The sequence below is a fragment of the Platalea leucorodia genome (genome assembly GCF_965183815.1).
Source record: "Platalea leucorodia genome assembly, chromosome: 4".
NCBI classification, from domain to species: domain Eukaryota; kingdom Metazoa; phylum Chordata; class Aves; order Pelecaniformes; family Threskiornithidae; genus Platalea; species Platalea leucorodia.
The window spans coordinates 45194047-45208022 of NC_138826.1; the positions used below are offsets into that span (position 1 = coordinate 45194047).

General features: G+C 42.5%; 1 protein-coding gene across 1 annotated transcript; it reads right to left on the reverse strand.

Annotated features, from left to right (window-relative positions):
• Positions 1-756: 756 nt before the first annotated feature.
• TIGAR (TP53 induced glycolysis regulatory phosphatase) lies at positions 757-13575 on the reverse strand. The gene is made up of 6 exons (XM_082308094.1): positions 13468-13575; positions 11244-11281; positions 8886-9007; positions 5210-5287; positions 2654-2764; positions 757-2222 (listed from the first exon to the last, which is right to left on the reverse strand). The coding sequence occupies exons 1-6, from the start codon at positions 13497-13499 to the stop codon at positions 1764-1766; spliced, it is 840 nt and encodes a 279-aa protein (XP_082164220.1). The 5' UTR covers positions 13500-13575; the 3' UTR covers positions 757-1763.
• Between the last annotated feature and the right edge of the window lie 401 nt (positions 13576-13976).

Consider the following 13976-nt stretch of genomic DNA (forward strand, 5'->3'; position numbering starts at 1 on the left):
TTCGTGGTCCTTTGCTAGATAAACACGGCTTTTTACTTGCAGCGGGGCTCAGGTTCATTTCCAGGTTCTGGAGAGCACTGCCTCAGCAGCCTACCTCTGGTCACCACAGGGCTGAGCTCTTCCTGCTTCATCCCCTGCATTCCAGCAGGATCGGCGTTGGGCAAACAGCAGGGAGAACGGAAGGAGATCCCCGATCCGTGTTCAAGTAGGAATCATGAGAACTCTCCTACCGAATCACAGTCACAGGAATGGAAGGCGCAAAGTACAGTAAATAGAGTCAGATTAAATAATTCTGTTGCTGTTTTTTAGTAGGGCAGCAGTTAAGTATAGGTACCCACCTCTCCAAGGAAACAACAGCAACCTCTTTTTCCTCCTCAAAATTCAAGTCTTTGCTTCAAGGCAAAGAAGCCAAGTGGTTTAAAGTACACAGGACAGCATATTTTTAAAAATTAGAAAAAAATTAAAACTTCAGTCAAACAGTGAATTTTGTACAGTTGCAAGGAATTTAAGTATGTCCCTAACCTTTTAACATCACTGCTTCTTCCAGGTAGGAGTCAGGATAGCACTGATCTATCAGCCCTAAAAAGGGCTCTTTTGCACAGTAAAAGACCAGCCTGGGTTTTTCAGGGGGAAAAAAAAAAAAAAAAAAAAAGGGAAGTTATATGATCTGAGCAAAGCTTCATAGAGTAATATTAACAAAGATTTTTACCTGAAGAGAAACACAGATGAAATGGAGTTCTATTCAGGAGCCTTTAATTTTTTTTTATTTATATTTTTTTAAACAGGCTTAAAATATGCAAATGAAGAAAAAGTATGGGGATATTATAAATAACCTAAGTCAGATAAGCTTACACAGTAACACTACAAACACCCCAGTGGGGAAAGACACAGTACTAACAGCAACTATAAGCAATCATCAAGCAATCAAACTTGCTTAATTCTAGACAAAAACATTCGTCCATCAAGTGTATGACTGCAACTGACAACAGGATTCTAGTTGGGTACAACTCACCCTATTGAAAAGGTTCCTTTTCAGAAGAGAGACCATTACTTCAACTATGTGCACGTGAGGTTCCTCATCCTGCTTACAGTTAAAAATAAATACTTTATGTTTGTGTACAGTGATCTTCAACAGAGGTCTCAACAACACTAACAATTGCTTACAAAACACTCCTGCGAGGTAGGTATATCATCATCCCCATTTTACAGATGGAAAAGAGATTTGCCCAGAGTCTCACAGATATTTAGTATCGGAGCCAGGAACGTGTTCCCCGACTCTGTACTCTTTTCCTCTAGGCAATGCTCCTTTTTAGGTTATACTCCTGCATTCAAAAAAGTTACTTTAAGACAACGTATATGTTTAATATTACAATATAGCATTTTGTAATAAAACAAGAATACAGTACAGCTCATCTCTGAGGTACCATTCCTCTCCCCTCCCCAACTCTTTTACCTGGAGATAACCAAAATAATTACGGACTAATCAAAAGAAGTTTTCAAAAATATGCACTCTAGGAGCAGATATGCAAGTGACTGAAGTATGTTTCTGTTTGTAAAGAATATTTGTGTTATTTCTCTAGTGCCAACTTATATCGGGCACTAGGACCATGCAAATTGTGTTATCTTAAGATGGTAGGCAGTTGCATGTCTTCGATTTTGCAGTTTAGTGTCAATAACTCCAGTCAATCTCAGAAATTACTACAGATACCTTTCCCAAGCTTAGTATAAGGGTGATCTACAGCCACTTCCCCCTACAAAGACTCTTAAAACACTTTTGGAGCTACACATTCAGCTCCCACGTCCGCTAAGTGAGAGTCTTGGTTAAGACAAACACATGTGATTTCAGGTTTTAACAAATTTCCATTTTCAAGTTTTATAATGAAGTGACTAACTCCTGTATTGGGACTGACAGAAGACAACTGAGACTTTGTTAAATCTGTCGGTAAAGTACAGTTGAGATCCGAAACAAAATAACTAATCCAGTTCCTCATGTAGGCTCCATGACTCACCACTAATATATTGGCATCTAATATTTTAGAAGCTCCACCGTTATCAGAGCTAAGTTCTGCTTCACTGCAGTGGTTTGTCCAAGGGAAAACTAACTGTTCTTCAGATGTTCCTGAGCTTCTGCTTGCTGCACCATGCATGTCTTGCTCTTTCTGTTCCAATTCAACAGCTAGCCGACACAGAAATTCAAAAAAATCCCTTGCACGTTCTCTTACCTAAAGAGAAAGGTCAGAAGAGTACATTGTGAAGAATGCAAGAGACTTTGGCTTTCAGAAATCTGAGATATAACTACTTCAGTTAAAAGATAAACATTTATCACAGACAAGTCTCAGAAATCAATGGTAAGTTACTGAACACTGTAAAAACTCCTCTGCTCTCCAGTGCCAAGGTTAAGAGTAATTTCCATCATCCTTCTGCAAACGAGAGCTTCAGGAGGAGTCAGTCTCAGAATCAATATTTTAGTTCTAAAGAGATTCCCTACTTGGCAGCCACTGCATCAAGTCAGGTAAGTGTTTTTAGCTTGGAAAGCAAATACCTTTGGTTGGGCTAAGCTCTCAATAAGATGTTCCTAAGTATGCAATAGCAGCATCTGCACTGATGAAATGGCCTAGAAACTAGCGCACAAATAAATAAATAAATACCATACTTCATCCAGTGTTTCTCCTCCAGAAGGCGTGAATGAAGGACATTGCTCTCCAGCAGCCTTTGCCATAGCCTTGAGGTCAGTCAAAGGCCTTCCTTCTGCAACACCATATTTCTGTAAGAGGCAAGTTACAAAGAGCAGGTTTAGCAAGATGATATATCAAGTCTCCAGTACCACTTCCAGTGCAAACATCTCTTAACAGCTTTGTTTTCTTGGATTCTCAAGTGTCACATGCAGGCTTAGCTACTTTTTACATTCTATTCCAATATTGGAGGAGGACGTTATCTTTGTATCTGCTATTTAAGTATATATATGTGCTGGGTAGAAAAATACATTAAGAGCAGCATCTCATTTAAAGTACTAACATTCAAAACACTACCTTCAGCCTTGAGGTTTTTTCCTACATTCTCGACACTCATTCTTAGCATACAAAATTCAAGTGTCTTTGTAACTGAGGTTACATTGCAAACACCTGTCTATGTAGCTGTTCACACGAAGATAAACTCCATTTACATTTCATTTGGAGAAAGACTGCACGGAATTACCTTTCACGAGTGAGAAACAAATATTTTCTCTACAGATCTCTGAAATCTCCACAACAGAGGAGGAGTCCATTTTAAAAATCAAAATTTTTGAAAAAGACAAAAAAAACCCAAACAAACAAACCACGAAAACCCACAAGTATCTATTAAAAATAAACAATACAGCCTCCCCCCACTTTTTCAGGGCATACATCACTGCTGTGGACAGTGTTTTCAGAAAACAAGACAGGCAAAGAAGATCTTAAAAACATATGCTAATGGACTCAAGAGAACATGCAATTAACTATCTTCAATGTGATGTTTATTCCTGAGACCTCCAAATACAAGGCCCATACAAGAAACAGTAGTAAGAAACCATATATACCAGCTAGTTATTCTGGATCACTAGAAGTTGCACATGGTGATATACATACTTGGATGTGCATTACCATTTTTGACGCTGAAGATCTTTCCAAGGCACATCTCTAACAATGGTAAACCAAATTAATATTTCTCCCTCTGAAGATTAATACTTCACTACCACTAACAAATGAAAAATATATTAAAGTGGAAAGCTTTGGTCTTTCCTTGGAATGCCCGAAGACAGTGAAAACACTGCAGTTATGATGAGTATTTTGAGAAAGTAAGAGCTGTTGCTATACTGTCAAACACTCAGTTACACACATTCCAGATATCCAGATGTTGATGACTAAGATACAGACACATACTCATTACTGAGGCTTTTTTGACTTCTATGTCACTACCAACTTGCTGTGGATATGCAATTAGATGCTATAATAATTAATTTATCACGGTCTTTAGAATTTCAATGTGCTGAAACACACTGAGTTCAGCCTCTCAATCCCTTTCTCTAAAGCAAAATGTTGACATTTTAAGAACACTAGGAAAGACATGAAGAAATAAGCGCTCTGAAGCTGCTGAAAATGAAATCCTAATCTTGACGATTTTTGCAGACCTCTCTCATGAAAGCAAGGCATGAGACAATAAAACTTTCTTAATAGGGTCAATGACATATGTTCTTTTAAAGGTCTTTGCTTCTTTTCATGCAATTCAAACTTAATTCCAGTTATCCAGAGTAGTGACTTACAACCTGTGGCCTGCAGACACTGTACTGGCATTTCTATACATCCATACAAACACCATGAAAGGGGAAAAAAAGTGTAACAGAGACTTAAGATTATTCTTTCTAAAATTCTGTATCACAAAGTGTAATATTTTCGAAAATGTCAAGTGGTAAAGCAACTGAAGAAGTCTGGGAGGCATTTGACTTGCTGATTTCAGGGGAAGAACTGGAATTTCTGACAGAAAAAGAAGATCCAAATAGGAAATGTTACAATCATGTTCTGCTCCTTAAACACTTACTTGCCTGCTGGCAATACGCCATCCCACTTTTGGTTTTGTAGCATTCCTTATTTAAAATTCAGCTGACACTCTCAGTGTAGCATCTGAAGGGTGATTCATATTAGCAGAAACAGCCAGGATCTGAGTTTATTCTGATCAAGACATACTTAAAAACAGACAGGAGGTACAATTATGCCTGTTATCAGGCAGAGGCGCTAATCAGGAAAGCAGATTGGTCCACAGACAGCAGAAAGCTTTCCAGTAGTCTTTGTGCAAATGAAAAGGTATAAACAGCTAAAAAGCCAACATCAGGTTGTGTAATCAGGCTAGAGAAGGTAGGCAGAGGGAGTATCTTTAACACTTTACATATGGGGTTAGAAAACAGAGCTAAGCTTTTTATTGCATTAAGGTAATTCTCTCTACATGTAAATCTTACCTTACTTAAATCATTAGAGCATCACAGTTACAGCACTAACCACTAAATTTTCGCTTTGCTTCACAATTCTGCAAACAATTCATAGTACCTGATGTTCAGTTTTCAGTGATCAAAAACACATCAAATAGTGCTCTCCACTGTTAAAAATACCATTTAATAAGCCAAGATACCCATCAGCAGTAAGTTACATTTTCAAATTGTTCAATGTTCAATATTAAAACAAACTCTTTTGGCACTTACTCTCTCTCGAAGTCTTGCATCATACTTGATTTCCAAATCTTTGCAAAACTTATTTTTTCCTAGAATTGTGGCAGCAGTCTAAAAAGTGAATATACAGTCACATCAATGAACTGTTTTCTCATGGGATAGCTAGACCATCTTACATCACCACAGCCAATGTGAATCACATTAGTAGTACCCAACAACCCAAATAAACAAGACAAAAAGTTTTTCAGCTAGTAGTGTCTGTCCGAATTGGGTATATGGCCTCTGTCAGGCCATAAAAGGCAGAAAAGCTGCAATCTTCTGAAAGTTCTTTCACAATTCAAAGTCCAGAACAGTTGAAAACACTTAGCACCCAGGAAAGGTGGGCAGCAAGATGCACAGCAGCAGCAGGATGTAGCGGGATAAAAGCCACATCTTCTCTTGAGTCTACTGCCACTCACAAAGCAATCATGCCGACACATTCTTTGCATGTAGTATGTGGGTCAGACTCACAAACAATACGGTCCTAAAAACTGATCAGTTAATCCGCCGGTGAAAAACATAGCATCTAGCAAATGAAATTACTTTCTGGCAAGTGGCTACTTAATGCACCTCAGAAATCAAATACTGTTAAAGCAGTTAAGAGGCGGGAGGGTGTTTGCTGGCAACATACTGCCTCGATGTTACAAGGGAGAAATGCACTGGATGATACACTTGGGGGGGGTGAAATCTAGCTTATTGTATTCACCTGCCTTTTGATAGCATGGCCAAGAGACAGAGAAAACCCAAATAGCTTAGTTAGCTTTTAACAATAGTCTGGATGTCTTGAGTTGTGTGCCATATATCTTTTTTTCTTCCAAGGAAGCATATGATTTTGGGGGTGCAGGGAGGGCAAGACAACTGATCAAGAGGAAATTCTGATACTACTTTGGAAAAAGTATTGCCTAATACAGGCTCTAGCGTGTTGGATATTATACAGTTGTCTGGCTGCCACAGCCAATAATGGGAACTAAAGGACAGCTAGCCTGCTCCTGTTCTTATATGCACCAAAGTGTGAAGGCTGTACTGGATTCGCGTACAGTTTTGACTGGCAATATCAGCTGGAAGTCTTGTGCAAATGGCCACATCCAATCGAACTGACATTCAAAGAACTCATTCTGAAAAGGCTCCTTGGATTTTGACAAATAATAAGCAGCCTTGCTGTACTTACAAGATTTTATGACCTATTTAATGCATTCCTTAGGAAAGGCTTTATGTTGCAACTTTAAACTTCTGTCACAGAATAACGTCAAAATTCACATAGGGTTGAATCGACTTCCTTGTATATATGAATAGCATAGTTAATCGTATGACTATATCCTGAAATTTCTCCAGTACTGAGATCTTGTTCAGTACATAGAATAAACATTCACCTACTGAGCACTAATTCATACTCTGAACTGTAAATAACAAACATGAAGCCTCATTTACTGTGCTGAAACCAAAATCTGCTCTGAAGAAGAGATTACCTTCCTCACACCTTTCCTACACCATGCATTACTGGAATACCAGTATGCTTCAGAAATGTTCCTGAATCTTCACAGTACCACAGTGAGAGAAGGGATATTAGCCCCACTTTGCACATGGAAAAGACTCAAAGATTTTCTCTCGTCCTTCTCAGGGCTCAGCCTGTCCCTACCTTCACTGCTGCAGAGTTCTTGTCCCAACAGCATGAGCATCTCACAGTAGGCCCCCTATTCCCCTGCAGACTTTAGTGTTGTGCTCTGTTAAGCTCACAAGTCTTATAGAGTTATGCTCTGTTCACACCACATCCCAGTCTGCCCAACTAATCTTTTTTTAATTTTCACATTGCAGGGCTGCCTGCTCTCTTCTACACTGCTAATTTCTGGAGCTAGTCTTTGACCCTCCCTCCTAGGCTTAGTCTCTAACAGGCTTCCCTGCAAAGCCTCTCTCTGCATTTCCTATACCTGCTCACTTGGCACCTCCTGTAGCTCTCAAATTCCTGCCCAGCTAGCACAACTCTCTTTGCAGACATCCCTCTTTTCTCCTATCCTGCTCAGGCTTGAACGTTCAGCTGTCAGCCACGGGCAGTAGCCAGAGGACCACGTACCACTCCTGGTTCCAGTAACCAGTACACACCCTGACTACCGCTGATGCAGGAAACATTTGCAAGGAAAACTAAACTTTACCACTAACGGTTTCTTTAAAAAACATTTTTTCCTCTTTTGCAAGGGAACTTGTACATTCCTCTCATACTTGAGCTATGAAGTGACAGCATAGTAAAGGACACTTCTTCATAGATTTGCAGCTGCCAAAAAAGGGAGTTCCAAGCAAATGGAAACTGCGGCTTTACACATCTTTGGAGAAGTTTCCACAAAGTCTGGATAGCTTGTCAAACAAATGGCAAAACACATTTCCTTTATGCAAAGGACAAATTCAGGTCTGTCTTCTACATCATGAGAATGCAAATGCTTCTCATGGAAAAGGCTGTATCTAATATAAGGAAGAAAATTACCAACCTCACGCTCAAGCGGCTGAGCATTCAAAAACAATTCCCCTAAGGCAGGCACATAGCACAGACAGTCTTATGAATGTTATAAAGGACTATTAATGTTTTTAAATATAATCACTGCCATTCACACACTTAAAGGAAGTGACTTGTCAGGCAGTTATTATGTATTTTAAAAACATCTAATAATTGCACCCCTCCCTGTCTGTCTCTCTAGTTTGTTTTCCGCCTAAGTTATGCTGCTAGAGCAGTTCATGGGACTGTGCTGCAAAACTGATGAGCAATATTGATGATGTACGTTTTAAGAAAAAAAAGGAGATTTATGCTAGATTTTGTTGATCTTGTTTACAGCAAGGCTTCACAGACTTTTGTAGAAGGACAACCGAGCAAAAAGCAAGCAACCAGCAGGACTATCAAGAATCGCTTAGTAGTTTCAATCACATGAAGCGTACATGTCTCCTGAAATCACAGCATCAGTAACAGAAAACAGAATTAAGGACAGGGCTTCCACAGGAGACACGACCTTCTTAGAACAGCTGATCTCTGTCTCTACCTTTAAAAGTTCTGTTTCCATAATTTTTTTGAGTATTTCGTAATCCTGCACAGAAAATCACATGTAATCCCACTCAGTAATTAACACTTTTTCCTCTTAATTAATGTATTAAAATAGTGCATCAAGGTGAGAGGCGTGCTATTAGCTTCCCGCCAAAATCCAACCTCTCTGCACATTTAATGATCCTTGTACTGACTTTACAGCAAAAGTTGGTCTTGCCTATATTAGTCTGCATTCCTTAGAAAAACACAGCATACAGTCGCAATGCATAAGACAGTACAACAATATCACAGCCAACATGTTTTGTTTCTTCAAAGAAAAACTGACTTCAGCCTGTGTCACCTCTAAGTCCCGATTACTCCTTTAGCAAGAACCTATGCACATATAAAATAATGGCAAATCCATAAGAACAATACTGCATGACATCCTGCAAAGCAAGCCAGCCTTCACTGCCTCCTAACTGAGCTGTTCTCATTGAAACTTCCTTACTTGTAGAGGCCTTCTTGAATTCTACACAACTCAAACTGCAGTTCTAAGTCCATCAAAATAGCTTTCGGCCCTCCGGCACTGTATTATTTTTGCATCAATAGCAAATAAATGCCAAATTTGGAAGCTAATATTTACATTCAGTTGCCTCCAGAAGCACTTGCCTGCTTTGCTCGGAGGAGGTCACTGGAGAAGACATGAGTAAACTTCACATTACTGAGAAATAAACCAGCAGCATCTGCTTGTCTGAAACCAGTTGCAGACAGTGGCTCATCCACTCCTTGACCTACAAAATAAAAACCCATCAACATTAAGACATGCAAATTTTAGATCATTTAGCAGCTGAACAAGCATGGCAGCAATAAAGAAACTCCTCAGGCATAATAAAATGCTTCTCCTTCAGTAAAGTCAACCATTAGTAAAAGTCACTGTTCCTCTGGTCTTTCCTAAACTCAGTCACACAAATTGTACGAAAAAAGGGAGTACAGGCTAGGAAGACAGAAGGATCATTATCGATGATATTAATGTATACATATGACAAATTCAGACATACAACAGGGGCCTACATTTTCTAAATGTGAGCAGTCATTTCAAATCACTTGTCCTTTTTAGAATGGTCACTGGTAGGATCCCTGCAAGAGGAATCTCACAACTGAAACTCTAAAATAGATTTGCTGATTGTAAATAAGAAAAAGGACAATACAGTTGAAATAATGTTGTTGATGCTAAAATGCATATATGGAAAAAACATGCACATCAGGAGAGTCAAGTCCTGACAAATATGAAATGCCTGCTCCTCCCCATTCCCTAACGTTGACAATGCCTTGAAGAAATGAGGCAACAAGAAGGGATTCTGTGTAATGTGGAAAGCAGCACACACTCTTTGCCAAAGACACAGTTTCACAAGAATTTTACAGTTGACGTAAACACAAGCTGTTGTGGTCTCTTCCTCTCCCCTACTCCACCTTGCACATTGACACTAATGCTCAGGCAGCTGCACAGCCAGCGTGTTCATGGAACAAACCTAGCTGAAAAGCAGCAACCCTTCTAAAAATTGTTTTCAGAGTAGTCTGTGAAACTAGCTGGTCACAGAGCTCTAGGACAGCGCTGAGAGAACCAGCGCTTTGATAATTCAGCTTGAATGAAACAGGTGTGCTCCTGTCACAGCTCAGAGAGTCTGTAGGAGAATCAAGAACTGTGGCAGAGGGACAAACCTGTAACAAATTGCTATGTCCACACTTACATCACCCATTTTACTTTTGTAGGAAGTCAAAGCAGGGAGCGTGCAATTCTCACCAGACCCAGAACGACGACAAAAACAATTTTCACCAAGCAAACGCACAATGATTTATATGCTTCCAATAGCAAATGACAGGACACCAGAAGTCCAGAACTTGAGTTCTGAGCACCTCATCTGTAATTCAGCCATGTGAGACCTTGGACCCCACCACACTGGTATAGGTCTTACGCCTCTCGAACACAAGGCAATGTTCACTTTCTACACTGGAGAGGGGAGAGAAACCTACTACGTGTCATTTGACACAGAGGGCTAGGATTTTAAAAGACAACACTGGTACCTTTAAGAACATAAAGCAGAGAAATATTCTTTATTTACTTTATTATGAGCACAAAGCCATGTTGCAAGAACTGTAAATGGCAATGTCAAAACAGAGGTAGGAAAATCTGGAAACACAATTCTTCCTCACAGCATGTAGCATTGTATAAAGTTTATTTATTCAGAGTACAACCCCACTAGGCTCCTTGTAGCAGTGAGCCTCGATTTTCCTACAGCAGACATCCACGCAGCTCAGCGTTTTCAATTCTGGGTGTACAAGTCAGCAGTCACTAAGGAGAAGCCCGATTTTAAATGTTTTGTCTAAAGACTGCCTTCCTAGAAAGAGCTGGGATTGAACAATTCAAACATTTAAACTACCTTTACTTTTCATTCTTCCTTGCTCTACTGTAGGCTTTTTTTGCAAGTGACATATTACCTTCTTAAGGAGACAGCCTCCTTTGCAGCATGACCTTTTTCCATCCTTCTGCAGCTCCTTACCAACCCCATCGTACAAACGTGCACCTGGCTGGTTCTTCACCAGAGCTGCAGCTCTCACTTCCCATCTGAGCCCCAGAAGCCCTTTTCCCAGGCTTCACACTACTGAGACTTCACGCAGTGCTATGGGACCCTCTGGCATCCTTAGTAACAGGTGCTGCTATCACTGTATTTGATTACAGGTAACTTTTTTTTCCCCCCACTGGTTAGAAAAAGGAACTATTCTAATACTCCTATTGATATCAGAAATGCATCACCATTTGTTGTTATTCTGTGGAGACCGACTTAGAATCTTCATAGTTCTGTAAAGCTATCAAGCTAACATCCTGGCTTACAAATAAAGTCTCTTAAGGTTTACAACATTATTCTGTAATAATACTTAACATTTCAGCAGCTGGTTACAGGGTTTCACGTTTTGCAGGGAAGAATAATTTTCCATCTCAAGCAAGCTAGCAGAATAACTGATACTAACCTTGCAGTATCTTGTCTTTGTTGTATCTTGTTTCTCCACTGAAAGAGATTATAAACAAAAAAAAATTAACTCATAATAATTTTACTGAATGTTCAAAAACATTATTATATTAGATACCAACAGGAGACAGCAGAGTCTGAATACGAAAAATGAGATACAGTACAGCACAGCCTCTTTTCAGAAAGACATACCTGAAGACTTTACAGTTAAAAAAAAAAAAAATTCAAGTAGTCAACCGCAATCATACTGTCAATATTTACTAAGACAAACCTACCTGGGATAAAAGGAAGGGAAGTAATTTCTTAATTTTATCATAAATTCAGCATAATTTACCTATTACAGTAACACCTCTATGCTGGAGAGAGGGAAGATGCAGAAAGACTCTGGAGTCCTCTTATGACGAGTGTGTGCTAGCCAACTGGACCTCTGTGCTTTAACGGGAAGCCAATTCATGAGCTTATGAAAGACAGCAGCAGAGCACGCTGCACACCTTGAAGTAACACACTGTTAAGAAGCCAGAGCTGTACAAAGACTGGTAGAATGAACATCACCTTAAGAATCAGAATATCCTACCTTGAAAACCATAATTGATGGTATTTCAAGAGAATAGTGACTAAAACCATGTGTAGATTTATTCAGGAGGGAAAATCTAACAACTAAACTTGACATGAGCAAAGTTAAGGATGCTGACTTTGTGGAGACTCCTCACCCGACAGAAATGCCACGTGCTTAAGTTTTTTTGCAGTATTAAGGCCAAGCGTGCTGGTTGGTTTTTGTACAGAGACCTATCAACGCTGCTGTGCAGAAGTTCTCAACATGAGCCCCAAACAGGTAACTGATTACAGAAGGCCAGTACTTTTAAGAGAAAACACTATTTTAGTACCCTTTAAACTCTTTCCTGCACAGGGGGCAGCAATTTAATTCTTCAGGCTCACCCCATGTCCTGACAGCTACTTCCAGCCTCCTGAGGAAAACGCAGCAGGCTGGATGGAGCCCATCCTGCTGGTCATCAATTAGGGTGCAGGTGGCAGAAGAGCAGAATGTGCAGTTTTCCAAGTAGCACTAAGATAGCACAGCATACGCCAGCACGGCGTGATGGCTGAACTCCCATCCATTTGCTGGTGAATGAACTGGGATCTTTCTGAAGTGTCTGCAGGGGTCCCACCTGAAGATTTCAAGATCAACAAATTGTTTCAGGCTCACATGTCTTCTAGCTGATGTAAAAGTTAGGCTGCAACTACCGCACTAAGTCAGCAGATCCAGGACCGTAAGGGAAGTCAAGAGTAACTCTTAACAGGAGGAAAATCAGAAGGAAAAAAAAAAAAAAAAAAACCAGAAGTCATTGCTCATGTTGCACTGATCAAGTACTAAACTGTATTATGCCACAGGGGAAAAAAAAGTTTAGCTTTCATAAAAACTAAACAGTTAACTACTGTCAGTTGTAGGAAGCTGGATCTACTTAGTCTAGTTAATGACAAACCTTTGTCAATATCCACCGTAGCTCGAAAGACAAACTCACCTTAACGATTTTAACTAAGTCACAAACGCCAATTCTTTAACATTTCACAGTAGAAATGTTAAGACTACCACTCCTAAACGAGCTCTTTGCCCCACCAGAGAGCTTTTGGCAGGAGAAAGGTCTTATGAGCAGTCACCAAAGAGTTCACACATGTTACGCATAACCCCATACTTCCATCAGTCCCAAACGATACCGATATGGCTTATCAGGTTACCTGACGTGCGCTGGCGCAGGCTGGCGTACCTAGCCAGCCCCAGCAACACCACAGGCACAGGTAACCGGCCAGCCCCTCCGGCTCAGGCGCGGCGCCGCCCGGCCCGGCCCGGCCCGGCCGGCAGCGCTACCAGCGGGGCGCAGAGCGCGGGCACCCGCCTCCCCAGCGGCCGGCCCGGCGCTCCCTCCGCCCGCGGGCTCCCTCACGGCGCTCCCCGCCCCGCCACGCCGGACTGACTGACTGACTGACTGACCGACCGGCCGACTGACTGACTGACGGGAGCCGTTACCCCTGAGGGAGCCGCGCGCCTAACGGACCGCCCCGGGGCGGGGGGGGGGGGGGGAGGGAAGGCGGAATTCCGCCGACGTCACGGCCCGTCCCGGCACCAGCGAAGGTTGGGGGGGGGGGGGGCGCAGCGGGGAGCCGGGGGAAGGGGAAGGCCCGGCACCGGCGGGGGGTGGGGGGTGGGGTGGGGGTGCCGCGGTACTCACTGCCGGACGACGGTCAGCCCGAAGCGCACCATGGCGCGGCCGCACAGGTGCGCGCAGGCCCAGCCTCGCCCCGCCGGTGCCGGTGCCGGTGCCTCCTGCCCGCACTGCGGCGCCCGCCCGCCCCGCGCCCGCCGGTGACGTCACCGTCACGGCCACGCCCCCCCGCCGTCCCGCCGCGGCGGTGGGAGGAGGAGGCGGCGGCGGCGGCGGCAGCGCGGCTCCCCCCCCGCCCGGGTCAGCCCCGCGCTCCCCCGCGCTCCCCCGCTGGGTCCGGGTGCGGCGGCTCCCGGGGGAAACGGGCGGAAAGGGGCCCCGGGGCCGCCTGTTGAGGAGCCGCCGCCGGGGCGGGGGAAGCGCCGCCGGGGTGGCTTGGCGGGAGCGCCCGTCCAGCGCGAAAGGGCCCGGTTTGTTTCGCACCCCAAAAAAACAGAGAGGTTGGTGCAACGCAGCTGCAAAACCGCTTTCCGCGGGGCGTTTCTCGTCTCAAAAACTTCGCTGCGTCCATTCCG